Source organism: Poecilia formosa, unplaced genomic scaffold, assembly GCF_000485575.1.
Source record: "Poecilia formosa unplaced genomic scaffold, Poecilia_formosa-5.1.2 Scaffold386, whole genome shotgun sequence".
In the NCBI taxonomy this organism is placed as follows: Eukaryota; Metazoa; Chordata; class Actinopteri; order Cyprinodontiformes; family Poeciliidae; genus Poecilia; species Poecilia formosa.
Window position 1 is genome coordinate 232584 of NW_006800325.1, and position 12744 is coordinate 245327.

Here is a 12744-nt window from a genome sequence, read left to right on the forward strand (position 1 = left end):
GAAAGAAATACCTATGAAGAGTGATGTTAATAAAAAGGCTATTAATAACTAAAATGCTATAAATAAATTCACAGGAGGAAGTGCCAATGAAAAGTGACATTTTAGACAGTTGAACTAACCATTTCTGTTGACAATGGTTTTGACATGGTAATAGCTTATTAATGTGTCATCAACTTCATAAAAATGCTGCGGCGACAAATGGAATAGAGTACGTGCAGAAAAATAAATACAAAAGAGACTGTTTTCCACTGCTGATTGTAAAGTGGAAAGAAAAAGCTCCTCCTGACAAATTAAGATGACAGGTTTCAAAGGTCAAAGTTTGATCAGCTTAGTCAGGACTCTCCAGAAGAAGAGCATTATTTAGTGTCTGTGAAAAGGTAATATGACAAAAAGTAAAAAGATGAATAGTTAGCCTTTAATTCAAGAAAGTTGTTACTTAAACATAGTGGCAGAGATATAATGAAGTCACACAACATCTCCATGTACTATTAGAAAGCAATAAATGCACTAATTATACAAATGCAGACTTTTTAGATGATCAATTTAATACAAATTTTAAAAATAATGTATTATTTGCTGATTTGCTATAGTCTATCCGTTTAACTGTGATACAAATAGAAGAGGTATGAGTACTTTTGCATTGCACTATACAGCAGCATCAGTTCATGCACAACCAAAAATTATTAAATAATCTTTATCCATTTTACATGATCATTACTCTACATTTTGTATTTGTATATATTGAATCACATTTGTTTAATTGTTCAGCTGACTTATATCCATAAAATGCAATTTAATTGAACTCTGTAGATCTTGCTTTGTGTGTCTCATTTTTATCAGATTTTTATTTCATGAACCTTGACAAATATTATCTATCAGAGGCTAGAACCAGATAGCGTTTGTTATAACAAAGACTCCCAAATTTTGCACAGAATGTTTTTCATCGTAATTGCCTTTATAACATGTTAACTAAATAAAGTATGTATGTGTTAAGTTTTTTTATTCCGGAGCAAAAATCCAAAATCCCATAAACGTCTGTCGTTTATGGGATTTTGGATTTAGTTTAGATTTAGTTTCGTGGTTTGTTTACATCTTTCCCCCAATCAGCACAATATTTATGCGCAAGCGTATTGTCCTTGGCACTATTTTTTTTAATTCAAACGTTCAAACTGTCCAATCAGTGAAGAGGAGGAGAACACTCGCGGTAGTTTCAAATACGGATGCGCGAGCTCAGTTGTTATGGACACAGTTTAACGTCTGACTATTCTGCGCTTCTGAAACTAAACTCTTAAAAGTTTTAGTAAAGTGGAAATAAGGAAGTTAACATTTGTAAATATGGAAGAGAGTGAGTCGGCACCGTTGCTTTCCAGAAAAGGTTGGCAGGTTTAATTTGTAAAAACGTCTAATTTATGCATCTGTTTCGGCTTGTTTTGGCTAGTAGATAGCTAGTGAACGTTAGCTGAAATAACTGACACGTTACCTTATTGTTTTCTTCTTTGTGTTTGTTTGGATTCACTCAAAGTCTGAAACGATGGTTCTTTTTAGATGTGAGTTTGTTCCATACTAATACTGAAATAAACAAGTTAGCACAATGCTAAACGAACTAACCAGTAACAAAGTCTACAGTGAATTAGCAGTTCACTGTTAGCTTCTATGTGAGCATTGAGTAAAGGACTATTTCACTGTTTTTGATTAAGTCCACTTTAAAAACAATTGAAGTTGGTCCTGTTTTAAAAACGGCATTATGAATCATCAAATTTGACCTGGATTATTTTATGCGTCATAAATATTCATAAAATATTTTTATATGTTTTTGTGACCCTAATCTGTTTGTGGAAACGCATAACAAAGACAGCTACACTGCAGGGTTTGCATTTATTCCACATCAGAACCCACCTACTATTTTTAATGGATATGTGATTTATTGATCATGTTTATCAGTCTCATGTTTATCATGTTTGTACAATATGTTATGATGTCTGTATAATATAATTGCCTGTCTTATACTGTCAGAAAAACTTATTTTCCTCTCTTGTAGGTTCAAGCTGCTATTCCTATTTTCAGTAACTTTTTGATTATGTTTTTCTTCACATATTCTGTTCTTATCCTAATTTTCTGACCTATAACTTCATCAAGTTTATCATTTGTGGACCAAGTTGCTTTAATTTCTTTGTATGTATGGATTGCTTCAGCTGTTACCAATATTTGTTATTAATTATATTGGAAAGTTTACATTAGAAATATAACTGATGATGATTTTAAAACTTATTTTACCCACAGCATCTCTAACAATTAAAGTCTAAAAAGATTACTTCAGATAAATGTCATAATTGTCGAATAAATTAATTAATTAAATCTCTTCGTAGTCTGAAAACTTTGAGGAATGTGCCAAATTTTGAGAACATTTTTTTCACTTGAGGAGCATTCATTCCCTCAAATGTCCCAGAGATTTGTGGAAGTAATGCTCCATGCAGAGATCCAACCCTTTAACACAGTTTAAAGTTATTCAGGTAGGAGGAGCTGTGACAAACATAAGCTCGTTAAGTGATGAGATTTTAAGCCCAAATTATTTTAAGGCTATCAGTAAACATCCATTTTCAAAGTAAAGTTTGGAGCTGTATTGTTTTAAAATAACCAGACTTTTGCCTTTGCGTCACAGAGTTGCGGAAACAGAAGCTGATGGAATACTTGGCAGCAAAAGGAAAGCCGAAACCTCCAAACGTCCTGTAAGTGTAAAAGTTGGAATGCCAAAAACGTTGCAGTGAGTTGTAATGCCAGAGGCCCTTTAATTGCTGTTTTTCTCTTCAGGCAATCCCTCCCCAGGGATTCTCACAATCAAATGTCTGCCAAAACCTCTCTGAAGGTAAGGTGTGTTCTTGCGTAAGTGCTACAATTAACTCAAGGGTATTAACAAACAGGAAAAAAAATTAAATTTACTTTCCCTCAGAATGGAGTGTCAATAAACTCAAGCATTCTGAAGTTTTCATTTAAACTAGGACTGCACAATAATATGACACCAACATATATAATCATCACATTATCAGTGTGCAATATTCATATTGCAAAAGAGTGTTGGGAATGCAATAATTGTTGGATAGTATGTTGATCATGCCGCCCGAACAACAATAATAACTATCAAATATAGATAACAAATATACTTGTAACATTCACAAAAACAGGTAAAATTAGTGTATTGTATTGCCTTTTTTCCACAATTAAAATGTTTCTGCTAATTGTAGTGACTTGTGGTTTAGACATTTATTACTTTAAATGTGTTGTTCAGGTTAGTAAACCTGAATAAAGTGCTGTTTCCAGTGTTTCAGGAATCCCTGATCATTCATGGTACTTCATTAGAAATGTGTATGTTTACTGTTACTGTTCTTGTTTTTTCTGGTTAATTAATGTGTCATCACCAACAAAGCCATTGCAGAGATCAACTGGATGGTGTACGTGCTGAAAAATAAGTTATTAAGTTATTTATTTTTCACAGGTTGCTATGGGAAAAGAAAACAAAGCTCCACCCGACAGGATGAGGTGGCACGATTCAAAAGATAAAACGTTGGTGCCTCAGCGCAGTCAGGATCCTCCCAAAAGAAGAGCACTGGGTGTCTCTGACAAAGTAAATGTGACAAATGGAAAACAAACTGCCATTTGCTCATCATCCAGCAGCGTGTCAGCACAGACAAAAGTTTATCAAAATCCCCTGCTCAGGAAAACATACACCGTACTGTCTTCCAAATCCAGTTTCACCCCAGCTGCAACTCAGAAAAATCAGCCTCACACAGGGAGTCGAAACCTGAGCAAGGTGCAGTTAAATGGATGTTGTACACATGCAGCAAAGTCAGAACCCAAATCAAGCATAACCTCAAGTCGGGCCACGTTATGCCCACTGGAAATGGTGAGCAGTCGGATTAGTACTGGCCCGCTCGTTAAGACTAAAACGGGGCTTGTACCTGCAGTGATCCAGCCGAGGAATCCAAAATCAAACACATCACATCCACCTGGCTCAAAGCGTCAGACGTTCACTTCCTCCACTGCTAAGAATCCAAAGGGCAAAGGGCAATCCAGCAGAATGTCATCGGCCTCTGCTTCTCAGAGGCCGGCTCTGGTGATTCCTACAAATTCAAGAGCTGGGAGTAAAGCCGAAGCTCAGAATAAACCTAAACCTAAACCGCTTCCTGTTACACAAACACAACCAACTGGAAGGAGCCAGTTATGGACTGGACTTCGCTCAGCTGGGCCTTCCAAATGCAAAACTGTCAAACCAGAGCAGAGCGTGTTAACCAGTAAAAGAGCAGGGCAGTCTGCTCACACATCTAAAACTCAAGTAAAGAAAAACACTCAGTCTGTAAAAGCTGATGCCCCAGCATCCTCAAGGCCATCAGTCAAACGCAGCTCGACAGCCGTCAAGACAGATGAGAGAGTTTGGTCTAAAGATGGAAGGGAAACGAAGACGAACAGAGAGACACAAAACGTACAGAAAACATCTAGAAATATTCCTTCAGTGCATGTGGCTACAAAATGTACAGCTGCTGCGCGGGGGTACCGAACCGCACCGCAGCCTTCCAGGTCCATCAGCCTGCTGGGCCGGGCCGCAGCCACCAAGACGCCAAAGGTCACGGTTAAAACTGCTCCACAGACTGAAATAAAGAAACTGACTGCTGCGCAGGAGGAGAGGATGTAAGCCAAATGTAGCACTCCTTCTATTTGTTTGAAAAAAGGTTAAAATGTGGAGTTAAATATTTAGCTAGGAATTGTTTTACATTTGGTTGTCAGGAGGAAACTCCAAGAATGGCGAGAATCGAAGGGGATTTCCTACAAACGTCCTCCGATGCCAGTGAAAGCGCCGGCCACACGCACTGTGTCGGTTCCTCAGCCCTTCTGGGCTTCCATGGAGCTGGAGGACGAAGCCCACTCTGTCGTCTGTGCCGTGGACCGCTCCCTGGAGGACTGCATCAAGTTGCTCGCCGAGGTAAACAGAGGGAACTGGTGGGCATCTTTTTGTTCATTTTTTAATTTATTTATTTTTATTTTAGGTAGACTCTAAGGCTGAAGTGATTTATCCTGAGTCATTTATTGAAATAATTTACTTTTTCGGCAATCTGTTAATCGTTAACTGGAGGGTTTAGACTCAAAGGCCATTTGCTGAAAGAACAACATATTCAGAGCTGTAATTAAAGCAAAACTGTACAAAAAATATTTACATTTTGCATTTAAGATAAAAAAAAAAACCTTGTGAATAAATTTTACCCAGAGTTCATCAAGTGGCAGTTACATCTGGTTCAAATTCTGTTTATTTGAAATTAAGCACCTTTTGTTATCCAATCATTAATAAAGCAATAATCAACAGATCGGGCATATTGATAAGTCCAATAAAAAGGGCTGAGCTTTTCACATGTTGATGTCTAAATATATATTTTTTAACTGTAAATGCATCGTTTGCTACAAATGATCAAATGTTCTCTAAAGGAATACACATTTTAGGTAATTAAATTGAATTATATATTTGCATTTGCTAATGCATTTTCAATATTGTATAAGAATGACTCAAGTGGCTAAATGAAAAATCTGTAGAAAGTGAATTTTTAATCCAATGATTCAATTAACCATCAGAATAATCAATAACTAAAACAAACCTTCACTGCAGCTCTTGTTGTTTTTCCCATAAGCAGCTGTAATTTCATCATAAGTCATGTGATAAACACCAATAATAAGAATAATCTAGCGAGGATAGACATCATTTAAAGGAAGCAAAGTAATGAATATCACTTTTTAATGTGTAGAGGCCTGGAATTGGTTTGTTCAAATTAATTTAACAGAAGAAAAATGGAAGAAAACCTGACCTACAGTTTAGCTTCAATGTCTGGTCCATGTGGTCAGGGCTGCCCTGCTGACCGGGTGGAGGACGTCCTCTCACGGCTGCCGGTGGTGGCTCAGAAGTTCGCCAAGTACTGGATCTGTCGAGCCCGGCTGATGGAGCAAGAGGGAAACTTGGACGTGCTGCCCATGTTTGAAGAGGCTGTTCGAGTTGTGTTGGAGGTGAGCAGCATATTTCACTCTCACTGGAAGAAAGCAGTAATGTTTGAATAGGTAATTGTGACTGGAGCACATTATCATCTGATCGACTATAGATGTTTTCCATCGTCAGTGGCATCAATTTATTTTGAGCTTGGATGCTTTATCCACAGTTACATTCAATTACTGCAACGTTTCCCTACCATTATCCACTGTTTTCTGGATAAACCATCCATTTTCTGGTCAGTCTCTGATATTTAGATGCCTGATTAATTTGGTTTATACCTATTTGCTTCTGTAGTAATTATAGCAAAAAAGTTACAAAATTTGCAACAGTAAGCTGACTATTGTTAAACGCAGCCCTCAGATGCTTGTGGTGGTAGAAAGGATCAGTGAATAAGAGCCGTTTCGCGTGCAAGTATTGACATGAAACTTTGCTCATGTCTGCGGTGTAACGAAACCCACAAGGCAAGAGACGATGTTGAATTCACAAGAACACAGGATTTCGATATTACTCTAAAATAAACTTAATAGATTAAATTTGTCTTGCAAAAAGTCCTTCATTCTGCTTTTTTTTAAATTTGTCACAAACAAAATAACTGTTTTGTTTTCAGACTTTAGGATAGTGCTTCAACTCTCCATGGTCTGCACGGCAACATTTACAATTTCCTAGTTTCTATCCACGGTAGGGGAGTCAAACTGCAGTCCTCTGCTGTCCTGTAGTTTTTAGATGTGCCACAGGTACAAAAGACTGGAATGCAACGGCTTCATTACCTCCTCCTTGTGTAGATCAGCTCTCCAGAGCCTTAATGACCTAATTATTCTATTCAGGTGGTGCAGCAGAGCCACATCTAAAAGTTTCAGTGCAGCGGCCCTCAGGACTGGAGTTTGACAGCATGTAATATGAAACACATTAATATGTTCAAATTCACAATCGTTACAAAGCAGTTTTTAATGGTTTAAGGCTCACCATCGATCTAATCGCTTGTGTTAAGGAAATAACTAAGTCTTACCTAAGGTGAAACACTGAGTCAATCAAGAATGAATCAAAATGCATTTTGATTATTATTTTATTAAGAAATTAAGCAAAAAATATAGCAATGACTCCTCTGGCTCGTCCAGGGACGTGAAGACAAGATTAAAGTACATCGCTTTTAATATCCACCAGCCCTCTTACAAAGAGGTGAGAAAAAGGGAGAATCCCACCAGTTTCAGTTACTTCACACCTGCAGACTGTGGATGGGTCAAACCCAGTTCAGAAATACCCTTTATTATGTGTTTCCAGTGAGCTGCCTCCAACATGAAGGTGCTTTAAAGCTAAAATTGATGGCTTGATTGACTGAAATAAAACAAAGTTTGACATAACACTTGTTTGTGTTTTGCCTTTTTGTTTCTCCGTTTCCTCAGCCAGTGGATGAACTGCGGACTGTGGTTTTTGATATTCTGAAGAAGAAAGACGAAATCCAAGGTAATGGCGTTTCCATGGATACAACAGCTGGGCTGGTTGCATATATAAAAAGAATAATGTGTGAAAAGACTTCACATCCCGACAGCTCACAGCAGCACGAGAAAATAACCGAAAAAATCTTCTACAACATTTCAAAATTATATCATTTGGGGCTTTCCATGTTAATCACGCTAAGGGAACGCTAAGAAATTACGCTTTGAAATTTAAAGAATAAAGTCATAACATTAGGAGATTAAAGTCGGAATAATGAGACTAAACTTCTAATATACTGTAATGAGAATAAAGTCATGATATTAGAATAAAATCATAATATGGCGAGAATAAAGTTGTAAAGATATGAGAATAAAATCATAATATAAAAAGTTGTAATATTGAGACTTTATTCTTGAAATGATGACTTTATTCTCATTAAGATTTAATTCTAATCATTTTATGATTTCTCGTATTATTACGACTTTATTCTCAAAATATAATGACTTCATTCTTGCATTATTTCAACTTTATTTTCATAATATTACACCTTTATCCCAGTGTGAGTTTATTCTCGTAATAGTATGACTTTATTCTATTTTATTTTTTCATAGTGTGGCTCTAACACGCTGTACGTAGCGGGTGATGAGTCACTATGGAAGTGAAGTAACAGGTCCAGATACATTCCAGCAAAAACAGCAACAGTCCAAATGATGAACGAACCGGTGCGCCATGTAGCTCCTACCCGTCAGCAGGGTGCAGACAGCTGTCTGAACACACAGCGACCAAATTAATTTTGGTCTTTTATTGTTGGCTTTAGTTCTGCAATGTTTTATAAGCAAGTTCACATCATTTTACAGGTTTGTCACACAAATAAGTAGAGTTGCGTTCAGCAGTAATGATGGCAAAACGGAGAAAAAACATGCTAACTTTTGCCTAGCATTTCAGCAAACTGTTCAGCTTGAAACATTGAGTAGAAGGAAAACATGAGTTTATGAGACAGCACTGGCTTTATGTATCAAGTAAAATTAATCTTTTAAAAACAAATATAAAGCATTGCTCTTTTTTTCAGGCAACTTGCTGCCTTCTTGCTGCTAAGCAGCTTGTAACTGCGCCGCTGTGAAGCCTAACTCTGAGTCAGAGTAGCATTTCAAAGGTGACCTGAAGAAAAACCTTTCAGACAAACTGTCACAAAAAAACAGATACCAGCCTGTAGCTACAACCCAACACTAATGCAACAAAAGCAGTACTGTCATTTAACTGCATTTAAAAGTTGCTGAGCTGGTGGTGATTTTATAAATTTTAATCTAGCATCAGACCAGGACTCCACATCACCGGTCACTATTGGTGACAAAAACTTCTCGATTGAAGCGTCTCTGATTGTTTTGTTTTCGTGAGTTGCCTTCACCTCAATGTTTTCTCCTTTTTTCGGTAACACTTTATTTGGAGGGGTGTGCATAAGACTGACATGACACTGTCATAAATATAACATAGCACCTGTCATGAACATGAAGGAGTCTTTATGAATGTTGTCATGACGTGTCATTCGGTAAATAATGACACTTTTAATGCAAAGTTGCTCTAAACGTTTCATTCAAAGTCCATTAAAAATGCCAATTTTGCATTAAAAGTGTCATTATTTACCGAATGACACTTCATGACAATTGTCATAAAGACCCCTTCATGTTCATGATAGATGTTATGTTATGTTCATGACAGTGTCATGTCAGTCTTATGCACACCCCTCCAAATAAAGTGGTACCCTTTTTTCTTCCTCAAGAAAATGAAAAACGGGACGATGGCTCTCCAACCACGGAGGCGTCTCCAGACCGTGGCAACGACCCGCTGATGACTCCCAAACCTGTCAGAGTTCTCATCACAGGAGAGAGAGGAGGCTCATCCGTGGTCAAGTACAAGATCACTGCGACTCCCGGGTGTGTTCACATTTAATCATAATCAGTAATTCTTTGCTTATTTGTGGATAATGACTTTTTTTTTTAAATACAAATATTTAACACAATATCACGCCACGCTGGTTCTGGCAATATGTATTTGGATCGAATACATATTGCATCCAGTTCGAATGCAAAGCTGGTGGTCTGCAAAACCAAGCGTCAGCACTGGCTGCAGCTTCAAACTGAAGTTCAACATGACGTAAGATGTCAGACTCTGCTTTGAAGAGAGACTCCCAAGCAGATGAAGTGTTTACTTCCCCTGCATGCGCTTCAGAACTGCGGTGTGCTGTAGATCCAGTTCAGCCACTGGCATTCTTCCACAGATTGATAGTCAGGTCCTGGATCTCCACCCCACACACTCAGTCTGTGGTCTCACAGGTGGCCTCCATGACAGTTCTTCACTGTGGAGCCTGTGTGCACTGGCTTCTGCTACATGTTGGGCTTTAGATTTACTTTTAGTCATGGAAAAAAATCAGCATGGAAATGCCTTTTTCCCCAGACTTTTGATAAATGCAGTAGTCTTTGATTGGTTTATATTAAACTGACACATTTCACTATTTTTTTTTTACTTCAGACAGTTGAACCCAAAGTTTAACTTCAAATTGAGCCAGAACCATGGTGATTAAACTGTCTAAATTACACTAAAAGACATTTTCAAAAGTTCAGCTTTGACACGCTACTGTCACTGTGCTGGAACTGAAACCAATCAAACCAAAGTATGAGGAAACCATAGAGTTGTGTAGAAAGTTGGTCGAGCAGAGAAAGGAAGGCAGACTGTTTTTGTTGTAATAAATATGTATTTAACCAGTAAAATGTCATAAATTATTTCAGTTATTGATTGTTTTTCCTCCCTTAGGGGCCCAGCAAGTCAGCAGAAGGAACCGGTCAGGGTCAAAGGGCAGGAGGTCCGATTCTTCACCCCGGTTCGACGGTCTGTGCGAATCGAGAGATCGTGTTTCCGATACCCGCCGTCGCTCCAGGACCACGACGTCTGTGTGAATTCGTACAGTGATCTGATCTCGGAGGAGGGCAGAGAAACCAGTGAAGAAGAATCGAGCTGCTCTGGTAGCAACACACCCATGTACATTTACAGACAGAACGAGGCACTTGAAGACAAAGTTTCCGTCAAACTCGTCCTTAACGACAGTTTTTAAATTCATCAACTTACACCTTTATCATTTTTAAAATAACAGACAGACAAAGGCTGTCTGTAGTCGCACTCTGTTACTGCCCAAATGTTCATATTCGCAGATGCAAATGATTTTTGTGATTTTAAACTCAGAACTTGGCACTTGAACCAGTAATCATTTATTAAATCTATCTGTACAGAAGGGAAACTTTGATATTAGGTCATGAATCTTGTTTTATTTGCTCTGCAAAAAAAAAAGATATAAAAGTGTAAAAATAAAATCCTTATTTCTTTTTTTTAATCACTGTCTTTTTACTAGAATTTGTTTTACACACAAAAAAGAACCTGTTGTTAGAGAGGAATCAAACTCAGACAAGGATGAATAATCATTCAATAATCATTATGACTAAACACATCATCAGTATCAATAGTTATTGTGTCCAATAAAATGCTCAGTAATGTCACTGAACCCCGGTCCAGAACCTCACGGCTGAGCAAGGTCGGTGTCATGACCTCTCTCACTCGTTGGTTACCTAGCAACAACAGGCCAAGTAACTTGTGCAGGCCTGCATGTTTTGCCATGTGGCTCATAACTGCTTAACCTGTTGGTCTCAGGTTGTCATTCACAATGACAGGGTGTCAAACTCCAGTCCTCTGCTGTCCTGCAGTGTTTAGATGTGCCACAGGTAAAAAACAGTGGAATGAAATGGCTTAATTACCTCCTCCCTGTGTAGATCGGTTCTCCTGAGCCTTGCTAATGACCTAATTATTCTTTTCAGGTGTGGTGCAGCAGAGGCACATCTAAAAGTTGCAGGACAGAGGCCCTTGAGGACTGGAGTTTGACACCTCTGTCACTAGAGGACCCAAATTTGGGTCCTCTCGTGAATGACAGGTTAAAAATAAACCGTTGAGTGAAATGAGAAAATGAGCAGGAAAGGCTACATCACCATTTGGTAATAGTTCAAATATTTAAAACAAGAAAACAAATCAATAATTATTTATGGACTTATATTTATTTTATTTTATTATTTTTATTTCTAAGTAAAACATCTTGCCACTTGTTAGCTGTTTATTCACAAGAGCAGTTTTAGCCGGTTCTGACCCAGCCCGAACCATCCAGGTTCCTCCCCATCTGGGGTGGTTCCAGCCGCGCCAACCCAGGTTTTGTGCGGAAGCGATTTTTGATTGACGGTAGACTGCATTGATTTACGCCGCTGCAGACTCCTGGCAGCAACATGGACCGGCGGACATGCTGTCTGCGGCCAGAGCTGCTCGGTGTGGAGCAGCAGAACCATGAGCGGCGCCAGAAGTTCGTCAACCTTCGCAGCAGAATAAGCGGTATTTCGCAGCTGTGAAAGCAGAACGGCTCGAAGAACGGAGCGCAGTGAAGAAGAGAGAAACGCTGCCGCTCTGGTCAACCTTCTGGTTAAAGTTTTGCAGAACTACAGCACATTGCTTTAGTTTGACCTTGTGAACATATTCTTTGTTTGGGCTTTTCTTTTAAATAAAGTTCATGTTTGGATATTTGTGTACATTTTTACTGTATTAACTAAATCCAAATGTTTGTATGTGTTTAAAGAAATAAAAATTAAATGCTACATATAGATGAATATGTGTTAAAGTAAACGGCTAATCTGAACTGTTTTCATTATGACCTTCCATAGGATAAATAAAATATCTGAGTTTATTTGGATCAGTCATGATGACACCAAGATGGAGGATTTTTTTTTTCTTATACTAACTATTTGTCATTATTAGGTGTAATAATGTTTTATGTTTTGTGTTGCAATATATAAAACAAGATGAGACAATGTTCATGGGACGAGATGAATCTGAGATGAAAGTGAACTACAAGAGGGCATTCTGGGTAAATATAACTGAAACAAACACGTGTCTAGAGCTAGTGGCAGAAATGGTAAGCAAGGTTTTTCTGTCGTTTCCTTCAGTGGTTCTTGCTGCAGCGCCCCCACAGGAGAGGAGGGGAACAGGTTGGCTTGGTTTGATACAGTGCAGCAGCTAAAGGTGACAAATGTTGCAAAAAAAAAAAAAAATCACACTATCAATTCTTTGTAAAAAATAATAGACTAAGCTCAGTGTTAACCCTTTAAGTTGTCCTTTTTTTAGCAATATTCTTTAACGGGACAACAGAACCGATGGTTTCCGTGTCTGTTGGATTGTCAAGCTGGAGCCAACATCTGCGCTGATAA

At 38.2% G+C, this 12744-nt stretch overlaps 1 protein-coding gene across 1 annotated transcript; it reads left to right on the forward strand.

The window, feature by feature from the left end:
• The first annotated feature begins 1181 nt into the window (after positions 1 to 1181).
• On the forward strand, positions 1182 to 10751 carry ckap2l (cytoskeleton associated protein 2-like). Its single transcript, XM_007575694.2, has 9 exons — positions 1182 to 1375; positions 2660 to 2726; positions 2809 to 2863; positions 3491 to 4680; positions 4777 to 4972; positions 5881 to 6039; positions 7423 to 7483; positions 9234 to 9387; positions 10265 to 10751. Exons 1-9 carry the CDS (start codon positions 1336 to 1338, stop codon positions 10560 to 10562), a joined length of 2220 nt encoding a protein of 739 aa, XP_007575756.1. The 5' UTR covers positions 1182 to 1335; the 3' UTR covers positions 10563 to 10751.
• Positions 10752 to 12744: the final 1993 nt, after the last annotated feature.